At 50.7% G+C, this 14,100-nt stretch overlaps 2 protein-coding genes across 2 annotated transcripts; one reads left to right on the forward strand and one right to left on the reverse strand.

Annotated features, from left to right (window-relative positions):
- The first annotated feature begins 2,178 nt into the window (after positions 1-2,178).
- Positions 2,179-6,507, forward strand: LOC119325290 (protein ALTERED PHOSPHATE STARVATION RESPONSE 1-like). The gene is made up of 4 exons (XM_037599042.1): positions 2,179-3,606; positions 3,833-3,996; positions 4,772-4,995; positions 5,439-6,507. The coding sequence occupies exons 1-4, from the start codon at positions 2,439-2,441 to the stop codon at positions 6,169-6,171; spliced, it is 2,289 nt and encodes a 762-aa protein (XP_037454939.1). The 5' UTR covers positions 2,179-2,438; the 3' UTR covers positions 6,172-6,507.
- A 1,537-nt stretch (positions 6,508-8,044) lies between these two features.
- LOC119321225 (receptor-like cytoplasmic kinase 176) lies at positions 8,045-10,169 on the reverse strand. Its single transcript, XM_037595006.1, has 5 exons — positions 10,094-10,169; positions 9,562-9,971; positions 9,212-9,359; positions 8,975-9,117; positions 8,045-8,858 (listed from the first exon to the last, which is right to left on the reverse strand). The coding sequence occupies exons 1-5, from the start codon at positions 10,167-10,169 to the stop codon at positions 8,256-8,258; spliced, it is 1,380 nt and encodes a 459-aa protein (XP_037450903.1). The 3' UTR covers positions 8,045-8,255.
- Between the last annotated feature and the right edge of the window lie 3,931 nt (positions 10,170-14,100).

Below are 14,100 nucleotides of genomic sequence, written 5' to 3' on the forward strand. Positions count from 1 at the left end.
GGTAAAATTTTAACATCGACTATTACATAAAATAAAAAAGCTTGAGGATTAGGGTAATCATTCGACCACATGGAATAAACATATGAGTTCAAGGGAATTGATACACTTTACCACAATAATTAACCATGCAACAATTTTTTAACTCTCCAAGATTCAATTCTACTGTAGGTGCTACCAATATGAAAATATCCATCAAATATTTTGCAATTACATACTTTCCAAATGCACCACATCCCAAAATGGCAATTTCATGGCGACTATTGGCCTATTATTAAACAATTTCCATATATCCCATAATTTAGATGCGCCTTCTTCATGAAGGTGAGAGGAAGTCCCAGAATTCCGAGGCAAATCAGCAACCGAAGAAAAGTTCAACTATATTCCTCACAGCCTGGCCGACCGGAGGGTATAATTCGTTCATCCTCTCCTATTTATTCCTATGTTAGTCATACTTGTTGTTTAGATAGATGCTTCAGCTATATGCAGAGTACATGTTTACATGGTCAAATATGAGTACAAGATTAATACTATCAATGCCATTTCATATTTTTTTAAATTAAATCAATAAAAACATTCTATTTTATCCAACAAGTTTGTACACCATTGTCATGTTGCTCTTGGAGGATGGTGCTCAAATAACAAAAGACCAGAGGCAAATGCTAAAAGCATATGATTTACTTGCCCGTCTCAACAACTTTATTTCTTCATGAGCTTAGATCGTTAGCCTCCTTTCTACAATGCACTTGAGTCCAAGCAATGTAGTTGAAGTTGAAAGGATGTGGCTGTTCTGATCTCGAGCTCATGTAAGCTGGGGTGAACATAAAAATAAAAATATAAAAAGAAATCTGATTTTTTGTGTGAAATATTGATGAATGTTTTGATAGCTTGCAAAATTTCATCAATAGATGACATTCATGGAAAACGTGGCAAAAAAACTATGCTCCATAATGTTATTTTTAAAACATACTCTTGAGCATCGATTTTGTTTTTATCTGCCACATGTTGCTTTTATCTGCCACGTCTTTGATGAACATCATTTCATGATGAAATTTTACAAGCTAGCAAAACATTTGTCAATGTTTGACAAAAGAAAATCAGAATATTTTGAATTTTTTACATTTATTTTGATTTTACTGTTCACGCAAGCTCACGTGAGCTCAGGATCAGAACAACAATTTCGGAGTAGAAAGCCATAACAATGCCACAAGATATGATAAGAGGCCAAGAGGGACCTATTCTAACATTCGCTTTGCGTGGCTCCGTAATTTCTTTCTGACTAATTTGTGTGCCTAGTTGAAGCGTGAGTCATATTTATATCAGGTGCATGTTCCATCCTGAAAATAGCCAAGCCTTAGCGTGGAAGAAGCGTCAACAATGTGGCATGGGCTGCAAAGAGGCGAAGAAAAGGCAAAGCAAAAGACGGCCTGTCGCCGGGGCGGTACATGATCATCATCTCATTCGGGCAGTGGTACGATTGGTCTTTTACTCGGCTGAGATTTTGCAGAGTCCTGCACACCCTACTAACAGTAATGGATGGGCACTCCAGTAGCCTTTCGGCCTTTCCCAACAAAAGAAAAAGGAAAAAAAAATGCAATGACAATGCGAAAACCTTAAGCCTAGCGCGGCACGGCAGCCCCCAGCAGGGAAAACAGCAGCGCGCCACCGCAGCGTATCCTCTGGCCAGAGCAGAGCTGGGCACTCGGCGTTGATCCGGTGATGGAGACGGAGACCGGTCAAGGCCGTACCGCGGCCATCAAGCCGGGCGTCAATGCCTGTGCCATGCCACCAAGCCAAAGCCAAAGCCTGCGCGCAACTCCATGGCGCCCTGCACAGCACCGCCTCGCCAGCCGCAGCAGCAGCAGCAGCAGTCCTCGCCTCGCTTCCATCCAAAAGGAAGCAAACAAAACTGGTTAAATGGAGAGAGGCGAAAATAACATGACGGCCTGGTGGTGCTGCCCTCGCCTGGCCTGTCGTCCCCCCCTCCGTTTCCCGTCACGTTCCCCACACTCGGAGGCGTAGCCGCAGATACTATTAGAAGAGATCGTCTATCGTTGTATGGGTGGGTGCGTGTGGGCCTTTCCCCCACCGCAAGAAAACAAGGGGCGCCCCTGCCCCTGCCCCTGCCATATCGAGCCCGGAAAAAGAAGGAAGGAGCGAGTCGAGCGAGTGCAAACAAATTTCGCCAAGCAAAACGGCAAGAGGAGATTCCCACCCCCTCCCCCACTTTGCTCCGCTCCGCCTCCACTACACACACAGCCCTCGCCTCCTCTCCGCACGCCTCCATATCATTTCCCCCCATCAACCCCCCAAGTCCGTCGGTGTCATCATCATGGCGGGAGGACACGGCCGCTTATAAGCCCGGCCCGGGGCCGATCGTTTTAGGACTGTGGTGATTGGCAGTTGCACTAGCTGACCGAGCGAATAAGGACGCGCCGGCGATGGGTTGCAAGGGGTCCAAGCTGGACGAGCAGGAGGCGGTGGCGCTGTGCCGCGGCCGCGCCGACCTGCTCGCGGTCGCCGTCCGCCACCGCGACGCGCTCGGGGCCGCGCACGCCGCGCTCGCCGGCTCGCTCCTCTCCGTCTCCTCCTCGCTCCACCTCCTCCTCGTCTCCGCCTCCGCCCGCCCGCGCCCGGGGATCACGCTCCCCGCCGCCGCCAATGCCAAGGCCGTCGACCCCCCTCCAGCGGCGCAGCCCTCCTCGCCCCCGCACTCCTCCTCGCACATCGACTTCGCGCCCTCCTCCGGATCCGACTCCGGCTCCGTCGCCTCCTCGCCTCCCCGCCGCGTCGACGACGCCCGCCACGACCAACTCCACCACCCGCACCCGTACGCGCTTCAGTTCCCGCATTACGGCTACGGCTACAGTTACGAGCCTGAGCCACCGTTCGGGTACCCGCCGGGGTCGCTGCAGCTCTACTACGCGCGGAGCCGCCCGCCTCCGGCCTCGGTCGCCGTCGAGCAGCGCGCGCCCGCGTCGGAGCGCGTCTACCTCGGCTCCTCCGACCCGGCGGGCGGGAACGCGCGGTATTACTCGTACGGAGGAGTGACCACGCCGGCAGGTAGGGCGGCTGCACCCCCGCCGTCGCCGCCGAGGGCGAGCTCGTGGGACTTCTTCAATGTGTTCGACGACTACCAGGTGCACGACAACTACTGTTACGATGCTGCCGGCGCCGGGACCACGGCGACGACACCGTACACGCCGAGCCGGTGCTCGCGGGACGTGCGGGAGGAGGAGGGCATCCCGGAGCTCGAGGAGGACGACGCGGTCGTCAAGGAGGTGTCCAGCGAGCACTATATGACCGGGAGTGGCGGTGCTCGCAGCCGACGCAGCTCGGTCGGCGGCATGAGCAGCAGCGAAGAGGAGAATTGTGTTGTCGATAAGGGAGTGCTCTCCGGGGGTGGCATGGCGCGGCAACAGGCGCCAGCTCAGCCTAATGTCGCGGCCTCCGTTCGCACTCACCGGAAGTCATCGGAGACTGCAGACTTCGCCGGGGAGATCAAGGCACAGTTTGTTCGAGCGGCCGATGCAGTCTGGGCGGTCGGACCGATCCTGGAGGTCGACAGGCGGAGTTACCAATACCACCCCCGCAGCTCAGTGTACCATGGTGAGTTCATGCATGTACTCTGATTAGTTTAGTTTCATTGATGTTATGGCGAACTATTTGTTGCTTCTAGAACTGGCATATTTTCTGATATACTTTGGTGTACATATACTCTGATATACTTTGGTGTACATATACTCTGATATACTTTGGTGTATATATACTCTGATATACTTTGGTGTCGTCGATTCTTGGTGTCACTGATCGATTTATTGGTATTTCGAAATAGTTTCGTCTCGGATGGTGTCAACGGCTGCATTACCAAATTCAGGGCATGGAGGTGACGAGTTGGATGTTGGAGGCTGGAAGAAGGTGGCTGAAGGGGGGAGAAGCTTATCAGTCACCCTGCAGAAACTCTATATCTGGGAGAAGAAATTATATAATGAGGTTAAGGTATGTATTCACCTTCGATTTTGTTGAAGTAATACCTGAATTTACTCTGTGCTGGAATGATATGTTAGTAACTAGGTATGTTGGAGTACTTTATCAAGTTAACTATTTACAGGATGCAATTTTTTTTTTGTTTGACTCCTACTAAATACTATTGGTGACAAATATTTACTGAGAGCACAATGTCATCTTTTTTTTTTTTTGCGGGTGCACAATGCATCTTTTCATAGTGCCATGTTTGCGCAATGACATTTCATCTCCAGAAAGATGAAATGTTGATCCTAGCATGGCAAGGCTGAGATCAATGGAATGCCAGGTGTTCTACTTCATTAGGAAAAGGTCCTAGTAATATCGTGTAAAAGCTCCTTTCTGGAGACCAAATACCCAGATTAGTAATATTTAAATTTGCGTGCCATATTTAAAGAAATTTAACCACTTCTGTAATGGTATTAGATGTACTTTTGAGTTTGTGGGTTTCTCTTCTGATGTTTAGTTTCATTTGAAAGGATGCTATACTAACCCATGCAAAAAAAGGATGCTACACTACCTTTTTAGTAGGTTTCTCATGCATAACAATATTAACTTTCATTTAAACTATCTTGTTGGCTCCTTAGTAAACGGATGATCATTTTAGGATGAAAATCTCTTATGCAGCACTACTTTCAATAATGTGGGACGTGCCTTTTCTTTTAAACTGAGATTATTTTTCTCATATGACCGCACCCGTGTTAACTATTGTGCTACATCTGATTATTTTTGTTCTATTCTCCTCTTCCAGTCTGAAGAGAAAATGCGCCTCCTGCTAGCCAAGAACTCCAAGCGGCTGAAGTTCTTGGATCAAAAGGGTGCTGAAGCTCAGAAGATCGATGCAACTCAAAATTTGGTCAGGAAGCTGTCGGCAAAAATAAGAATGGCTGTGCGAGTTATTGCTAAGGTTTCAAAAAAGATAAACAGAGTTAGGGATGAGGAATTGTGCCCACAAATTATGGCCTTAATCCAAGGGTACGCTCTAATTTTTTGCCTTGACATCTTAGGTACATATTTCAGTTAGTTCCCTGTCGGTACACTACTTCCACCTTTACACTGGTTGTCTGCTTGTCTAGTTTGTACAATCTTCTATTAAGAAGTACTCCCTCCGTAAAGAAATATAAGCGCATTTAGATCACGAGTAACATTCTCAGTCCAGTACGTTATTAAGTTTCAGTCCAGCTGCCTGGAAATTTTTACATATTGTGTAGAGGCTAACTGCCTAACTCTACAGCCCTGCATTTACAGTGCACATGTATGTTAAAAAAAAACTCATGTTTCCGAGTAATCAATATCCCTACATGCTTTTACCCTAGGTGAACTTTCCTGAACACTGTCGGTTTCTTTCTTTGCAATCTTGCATTTCTTATCCCACAGAACCTAGCTTGCATCAAAAGACTGACAACCTCTCTTTGTAGGTTTGTGAAGATGTGGCAAGAAAAGCTGGACTGCTACCAGACTCAGTGTGAAGCAATATCGGAGGCGAAAAACCTGGATTCGGCTATCTCCGGCGGGATCAGTCGGGATCTAGCGATGGAGTTTGAAGTGGACTTGGTTAAATGGATTGTAAATTTCTGCTCTTGGGTAAATGCGCAAAGGAGCTTCGTGAAGGCACTGAACGGATGGCTGGCACTGTGTCTCAACTATCAGCAGGAGGAGACGCCCGACGGAGCTCCTCCTTATTCTCCTGGAAGGGTGGGTGCGCCTCTTGTGTTTGTCATCTGCAACACCTGGTCTCAAGCCATGGATCGGATTTCCGAGAAGGAAGTGGTTACCGCCATGCAAGCCCTTGTCTCCAGCGTACGCAACCAGTGCGAGCACAGAGCCTCTGTTGAGCAAAGCGAGCTGATCTTCGTAACCCGGGAAAGAGAAAAGTGGAACAGGATTCTGGAGAGGAAGTCCGTGGAGATTAACAGGGAGGCAGACACACTGAACAAGAAGCTGGCCCTTGTGCCAGGCCGGCAGAGCCTGCTTCCAACGGCGCAAACGTACCAGGCGCATTTTCTTGAAGCAGACAGCCTGCACGTAAGCTTGAGCCGGGTGCTTCAGTCCTTGGAGAGCTTCGCGTCCAGCTCCCTGCAAGCTTTCCGGGAGACCCTGAGACATGCCGAAGAAGAAATGCTGTCCAGAGAGAGTGCTAAAGTTTCATAGCCCGATTTTGCATCTGACAGACACTAGAGCCAACAAACAAAGCTTGTGGAATATAATCATCATCTCCTCATCAGGTGGCATCGGTGCTGAATGTGCTGGGCGAATGCTTCTGACAGATTTTAGTTTTGGTGGAGAAATTCTGACTTCTGAGTTTTAGTAAATGACTGAGATTTGCCTTGCGCACGTCGTGTAGGCAACCCTTGGTCCATCAGAATAGAACAGCTGTTGAAGTAGTAGCAGGTAAATATGGGCAGGTGCTAGTTTTTTGTGTCATGAGCATGTACTGTGCAATATTCAGCGCATTGAATCCCTTTGTTTTTTTTGGCTGCTGCCATTGCTTTTTGGCCTCTATATTATAACTGAATGCTTGAATGTGCAATAGTGGTATGATCTGCTCATTGGTCGTATTGTTCTGTACATGTCAGAGTCCGAGAGTGAATTATGTTGAAATTGTCAATTGTGTCCAATCTATGTGTGCTTGGCTGTGTGCATCATGTGATGCAAAGGCCGGGGTAATCGCCTTTTCGTAAAAAATAAAATCTAAGTCGGTTAATAAATAAAGTTAGGTTTTTTTTGGACAATCGGTTAGATGTTGCAGTCGAACAAACTCTCATAAATGACGTCACCAGATCAGGTATTCAAAACAGAGGTTAGGCTCATATGCTCCTGGATGAGCACTAAATTAAGAAAATAGTAAAAGAAAATGTCAACAAAAACATGTTCGTGTGTTTGTACATGTGTGTTATGTTTTGTGAAGAAATGGCATATGTTGTGATGTAAAAATGCTTTTAGAGCATAGTTTTTGTTTCTCTTTCCACAACATATGTTGTTTTGTCAGAGAGAAAAAAAAAACTCACATTTAGAAGACACAAACAAGTTTGTTGTAGAAACAGGTATATTATTAAAAGAACATTATTTTCCTTTTCACATAGGAGCATGTGCACATAGGAGCAAAAACATTGCCCCCCATATCAATTATTGAAAACTGTTGCATTGATCCAACCATCATCCTTGAAGCCGTTGCTTTCCCAAGATTTATGGATTTGACACTCGTACGTTGGGTTACCTTGGTCGCACAATGACATCGATGTCGATGGCGATGCTCCAGTGGTGAACTTTATAGTCAATGGTCACCAATACCTAGTGGACTACTATTTTTGTTGATGGCATATATCCCTTGTGGTTCACAATTGTGAAGAAATTTCTAACCCACAAGACGAGAAGATAGTTCATTTCAACAAGGTTCAATCAGCCGAGAAGGATGTTGAGAGAGCATTTGGGATATTGCAAGTCGATGTGCGCTTGTTCATGTACCTGCTAGATTTTGGGATCAAAAAATATTTTGGCAAATGATGACATCATGTGAGATCAAAGAGGAAGACTTTGAGTATGATCGTGTGGGGACATCAAGACCAAACCTACACATCTATTGAAGTGCATCCACAGATAGAAGACTAAGCGGAACAACTTTGTGATGACCTAGTTGAGCATATGTGGCAGCTCCGTGGGTAATAGTTTTTCATGTGTTTTCATGTTTTACCTACATCATTCGGTTCATTTTCGATTCTATGTTATACTGGATGGAATCATGGACTTGAAATGTTGTTATTCGATTGTATGCGGTGAAAACATAAAAGTTTTAATAATCGTGATGCAATAGGAGTTCAAGTAAGTCGTATATGCACTGAAGGAAGAGAAATAGGAGGGAAAAAAATGTGGGGGGTGGTTTTAGACAATCTGTTTTAGGATCTGCGCAAAAAGTGTCTGAATTCTTATTTAGAGGATTTAGTGGAGATGCTCTAATAGAATGTGAGGGCTGCAAGTTGATCATGATTTCCTTATTCCGCAAAGGCGACCCCATATGATCTCTGACATTCGCAACAAAATTTGAACTGGCTTCCAGGGTGAATCATTTTTTTGTTTGACGATGTGCGAGTTGAGTTCCGATACGAACATGCCAACCTACAGATTACCGCACATCCGTCCATATGACACATGAGAATAACATGCTCAGAGGACAGACGCAGCAACGTCATTAGCACGCGCCACGTGCAAATCCAAGCGCCGCAGAACAATTGCAGTCGCTACCTCACTCGAGGAGACGGGTGCTGGCTGCCGTGGCTGCCGGCCGGGCTGGCCCGTTCCGATACGTACCCTGGCCGTGGCGACTGGCCGTAACCTTGACCGCTCCGTGCGTTGTTTGGTCGCGGGGAGGCGGAGCCGACGGAGCCGTCTCCCGGTCTGGCGGCGCCCTTGGACATGGACTCGACCTCCTGCAGCACGGTGACGACCTCCTTCATGGACGGCCGGTTGGTGTGCTCGGCGGCGAGGCAGCGCAGCGTGAGCTGCGCCGCCCGCTGCGCGCCCCTGGACGAGTACTGGCCCTCGAGGCGCGGGTCCATGAGGCGCGCCAGCTTCCGGCGGTCCGCCAGGTGCGGCTTGGCCCAGTCCACCAGGTTGTGCTGGCCGCTGGGCCGGTCCGTGTCCAGCGCGCGTAGGCCCCTCAGCACCTCCAGCAGCACCACGCCGAAGCCGTACACGTCGCTCTTCACGTACAGGTGCCCCGTCGCCACGTACTCCGGCGCCGCGTAGCCGTAGGTGCCCATCACCCGGGTGGTCACGTGGCTGCTGCCGCCGGCCGGCCCGTCCTTGGCGAGCCCGAAGTCCGAGAGCTTCGCGTGGAATTGCTGCGGTGCGCGAGCGCGGGAGAGGAGGGTTAGATTAGACGTGTACGATGCGCGCGTGTGACCGATGCGGAACGTGAAGGATCGCCGGCGAGCGGCGGCGCACGCACGGCACGTACCGTGTCGAGGAGGATGTTGGAGGCCTTGAAGTCCCGGTAGATGACGTGCTTCTCCGAGGAGTGCAGGAAGGCCAGGCCGCGCGCCGCGTCGATCGCCACGCGCAGCCGGAGGCTCCACGACAGCGGCTGGAACGCGCCCGCGCCTTCTGCAGGTGGGCACAATGCTATTCGTGTTAGCCTCAGGTTATCCCAGTCTGCATCTTTAATCTGCTGATATGTATGTGCCGGGACTTTTACTCCGTGGTTCGTTTCTGAAGAGGTGATCCTCGAGGTTGCCTTTGGCCATGTACTCGTACACGAGCAGGAGCTCCTTGTCCTCCCAGCAGTACCCCAGCAGCCTCACCAGGTTGGGATGGATGAGCCTTCCCAGGAAATTCACCTCCGACTGCAACACCAATTCCGCCACGAATCAGCAACTCCAATGGCATCATGCCAACGTGCGTGCCAATCACTGAACATGCATCATCATGGAAGGCACACACACACATTTCGGTTGGGAATTATGCAATGCTATGCCCAGCTCAGTGAATACGTCGATAATTCAGAACATGGTTCGGGTTGACCAAAAGACACGTAGCTTCATTCACCTGCCATTCTTGGACGCCCTGCAGGCTCTCGGGGTTGAGCTTCTTGACGGCGACGGGCATGCCGGCGCCGCTCCTGGCCGGGCTCATGGTCTTCTCGTCGACCCAGCCCTTGTGCACCCGCCCGAACCCGCCCTCGCCGAGGAGGGTGTCCGACTTGAAGTTCCGCGTGGCGGCCTTGAGCTCCGCGAACGTGAAGATCCGGAGGTTGGGCGCCTCCAGGATCCTCCCCTCCCGGCTGGGGCTGGCCTCGCTGCCGCCATTCGTGCCGCCTCCAGCCACCGGACGGCTGCTTCCGCTGCCGCTGCTGGAGGTCGTGGGCGCGCTCGGCGACTTCCGAGGCTGCCCCGGGGAGCTCATTGCTACGGGTGCATTGGGCTGGGGCGCGACCATGCCGGGCCTCGCCATCGATGCTGCGAGAGTAAAATGAGCAAAGATTGCATGCGTCAGAAGTTGTAAGTATCAAACAAAATACACGATGAATCCCATCAAGGAACCAAGGTAGAGCAAGATCAATTGAGAATCATGGCGATACCTCTGGCATGTGCATGATGCGCCATCGCCTTGACAGCCTCCACATCGGCCTCTTCGGAGCCGAAGCAGTTACCCATGGCGTGGAAGCAAAGCTCTAGGCTGTAGCTCTCTCTCTCTCCTCTGCTCGTCTTCCTTCTGACTTGATGGCTGGCTGGCTATATCCCTCGTGTCGTCAATCTCAATCAGGTCCCTCGAGGCTCCAGCTACGTGCTTGGCATAAAAAAAGAGATAGGCAAATGTGACTTTGGGCGTGGCGGTGGAGAGGAGAGGAGCGACGAGGCCTGCGCGTTGGGGTAGTGGAAGGCGTGGAACTCCTCGTGGAGCTGTCATTTGGGCGCCCATGCATCAGGCGAGGGGCACATGGCGCATATCGCGGAGACGAGGGCAAATTGTTGCAGTGTTCAAAAAAAATAATCAAACGAGAAATGAGCGCGTCAGTGCCTCTGCTTGCATTTCGAACATGATTGTTAGGCTGGTTGCAGCTTGCGGCCCGCTGGAACTCTAGCTGCTGACACTGTTGGAATGATCACAAACTGAAGCGACTGCAGGGGACAGCCATTCTTCTTCTCGCACCTGGCCAATACGCGGAAATATAGTCAGGAATCAGGAGCATAATCGGGTCAACTTTTTGTTCTTTCAAAGTTCACTCTCAAGTACATGTAAAGCAATTAAGGCACACATAAATGGGGCTCATATTTTCATCTGGAAGATGATTCCAGACAATATGGTCCAAATAATCCTCACACCTATTCCTGCCCTGCTACGGAATACAATGTATCTGGTGCTGATACATTTATGGAGGCAAAAACTAACCATGGGTTTAGAAAATATCCTCTCTTTTGAAATCCCTGTAAATTACAGTATGGGATGCTCATGTGAGGCCGCAGATTAAGTTTCTTTTTCTCTAAGATACACACAATATCATACATTAAAGAAGAAGAGGGGAAAACAGGCCCGTCCACGAGTGTCTTACATGCGATTACACGAAGGCACTACCTTCACCGAGAGGTTTAACCGCAAATGCTAACTACTCGTCATCACCCACCTAGCCAAGGACCTAAAGAAGGACGACATGTCTCCTTTCAATAGCCCCCCAAGCTTCCAGGCTCTACCCTCGCTATCAACTCTCGCAATTACAAAGCTCACTGAGGGGGCTACACCATCAAACAAACTGTATTCCTATGCTTCCAGAGCTGCCACATCACCAACAATAGTTTGTGGGTATATCCTTGGCCCGAAGATTTATTGCATGATGAGAGTGTCGGATATCAGGTTCCGACAAAACCCTTAAGGTTCAAACTCTGGGGTGCGCACGAAGATCTTCTTCCTACCGATTCACGCTCCAAAACCTCGCCGCGATTCTAGCTAGCACGATGAACAACACAAGAGACACAGGGTTTATACTGGTTCATGCCACCCTTGTGGTGTAATACCCTAATCCAGTGTGTGGTGTGATGGGTTGCCTCTGGGGCTGATGATGAACAGTACAAAGGAAGAACAGCCTCGCGAGGGGTGTTCTTGTGGTGGTGTGCTTGGAGAAGAATTGATCCGTCTTTGTTGGCTCTAGATGAGATTGTCCCCTTTCTACTATGGTGACTATCTCTATTTATAGAGGCCATGGTCCTCTTCCCAAATATTGAGCGGGAAGGAAGCCAACAACGGTCATTTTGAAAGGCGACAACTAGTACAAGCTATTCTGACTAAAGGTGGTCTTCGACTGCCAAAGGCATTGGTGATGACGCCGCCTTGGGCTCCATGGTGACCTTCGTCCTGCCGCTCTGTTGGTCTTGGTCTCGTTGCATCGATATGGAAACCTTTGCTTGATGCCTCAGTACTCCGCTCCTGCGCTTGCCCCCTTTGCACCAAAGAGGAAACGAGGACACTGTGCAGGCTGGCGCCCGCCTGGTCTTGATCGTCATGGCTTGCGTCACGAGCACCTCGCGAGGTACTCCTTGCCTTGATCTCTCCGCTTCCTCGCGAGCCTGCCTGGCGAGGCCGCCCCTGAGGAGGCCTTGTGTCGTCTGCCCCGCGAGGCTTGGCCCCTCGCGAGGGTCTTGAACTTGGGTTGACGAAGACGGGCCGTACTGGGCCACTGCTTAGCCACGCCGCAGGCCGCAGGCAGGCAAGTCTGGGGACCCCCGTTCCCAGAATGCCGACAGTAGCCCCCGGGCCCAAGGCGCGCTCAAACTTGGCTTAGCAGCGAAGCCAAAGGGCAAGTGCGGAGCGCCGCGGGCCCCAACAGCCTGCGGCCTTGATCGCCGCGTGGTGGTTGATTGAACGTGGGCGTCTCCACTTCCCCACGCTGCCTCGGCAACTGCCCGATTTGACGAGTCCCTGTTGCATGTAAAAAGAGTCATCATTACCTGTGATCGTGGAGGCCGGCGGTTGGCCTCCCTTGGGCTATAAATGGGGAGGGGCGGAAGCCCCCGTTGTCCATCTCTTCTTGCCCCCTTGCTTCTTCGCCGGCGAACTGCCGGCCGCTGGCCCTGGCGGGCTCTGGCTGCAGGCAGACAGCTGCAGCAGCAGGGCCTCCTAGGTCACGGTGGAGATCTCCGTCGCCGGGAACGTGGCCCTGGCCCGGGGCTGGCAGACGTTTGCCCCCGCGCGTGGCCTGGGCCGGCGGTGCACCCTCCACTTCAAGTACGATGGCGATGCGACCCTCTACATGAGGGTGTTCGGAGAAGATGGCCGCCGTGCTGGGTGCTGCCCTAAAGACGATGGCAGCGACGAGGTGCTTGGCCTTGGCGACGGCCGCGACATGGGCGAAGGCGGACTGGCTCCTGGCGGCGTTCACAGCTCGCCGAGATTCAGCGGCTCCTCCTCCGACGATAGCTCCTCCAGCGGTGGCCGTGATCAGCCACCACGTTGCCGCGCCCGCTTTGAGGGCGAAAGCGGGTCGTCCCGTCGCCGCGCCTCGGTGAAGCGCGAGGCGGAGTCTGATTGAGCTCGGGAGGATGGTGCGTGTAACGCCCACGATGCGGCTATATCTCTCACGTGTCGAGGCACGACTTAGAGGCATAACCGCATTGTAGGTTTTGTCGCAAGAAGGGTCATCTTCACACAATCCCATGTAATGAACAAGAATGGGATAAAGAGAGTTGGCTTACAATCGCCACTTCACACAATACATAAATAAATTCATACATCATTCAAAATACACTCATAGATCGACTACGGTCAAATCCAAATGAAAAGATGATAACCCTAAATGCTAGATCCCCGATCGTCCCAACTGGGCTCCACTACTGATCATCCGGAAATGAAACATGGTAACGACCAAGGTCCTCGTCGAACTCCCACTTGAGCTCGGTTACATCACTTGCACTGGTATCATCGGCACCTGCAACTGTTGGTAGTATCTGGTGAGTCACGAGGACTCACAAATCTCAAACCCGCGAGATCAAGACTATTTAAGCTTATGGGTAGGAAGTGGTAATGAGGTGGAGTTGCAGCAAGCACTAAGAAAATATGGTGGCTAACATACGCAAATAAGAGCGAGGAGAGAAGCAACGGAATGGTCGAGAAGCTAGAAGTGATCAAGAAGTGGTCCTGAAACTACTTACGTTCATACATAACCCAAACCGTGTTCACTTCCCGGACTCCGCTGAAAAGAGACCATCACGGCAACACACGCGGTTGATGCATTTTAATTAAGTCAAGTGTCAAGTTCTCTACAACCGAATATTAACAAATTTCCATCTGCCACATAACCGCGGGCATTGCTCTCGAAAGTTTATAACCTGCAGGGGTGTCCCAACTTAGCCCATCACAAGCTCTCACGGTCAACGAAGGATATTCCTTCTCCCAGGAAGACCCGATCAGTCTCGGAATCCCGGTTTACAAGGCATGTCGACAATGGTAAAACAAGACCAGCAAGACCACCCAACTGTGCCGACAAATCCCGATAGGAGTTGCACATATCTCGTTCTCAGGGCACACCGGATGAGACAGGCTACGAGTAAAACCAGACTTCGAGTTTCCCCGAGGTGGCCTCGCAGGCGGCTCATT

The sequence above is a fragment of the Triticum dicoccoides genome, chromosome 6B, assembly GCF_002162155.2.
Source record: "Triticum dicoccoides isolate Atlit2015 ecotype Zavitan chromosome 6B, WEW_v2.0, whole genome shotgun sequence".
Taxonomy (NCBI): domain Eukaryota; kingdom Viridiplantae; phylum Streptophyta; class Magnoliopsida; order Poales; family Poaceae; genus Triticum; species Triticum dicoccoides.

Coding starts and splice junctions, on each gene's coding strand:
- LOC119325290 (XM_037599042.1), top strand. CDS start 2,439: ATGGGTTGCAAGGGGTCCAAGCTGGACGAGCAGGAGGCGGTGGCGCTG. Junction 3,997..4,771: donor AATTATATAATGAGGTTAAG/GTATGTATTCAC, acceptor CTCCTCTTCCAG/TCTGAAGAGAAAATGCGCCT. Junction 4,996..5,438: donor ATTATGGCCTTAATCCAAGG/GTACGCTCTAAT, acceptor CTCTCTTTGTAG/GTTTGTGAAGATGTGGCAAG.
- LOC119321225 (XM_037595006.1), bottom strand. CDS start 10,169: ATGGGTAACTGCTTCGGCTCCGAAGAGGCCGATGTGGAGGCTGTCAAG. Junction 9,360..9,561: donor AGGGCGTCCAAGAATGGCAG/GTGAATGAAGCT, acceptor TTGGTGTTGCAG/TCGGAGGTGAATTTCCTGGG. Junction 8,859..8,974: donor CCAACATCCTCCTCGACACG/GTACGTGCCGTG, acceptor CGCGCACCGCAG/CAATTCCACGCGAAGCTCTC.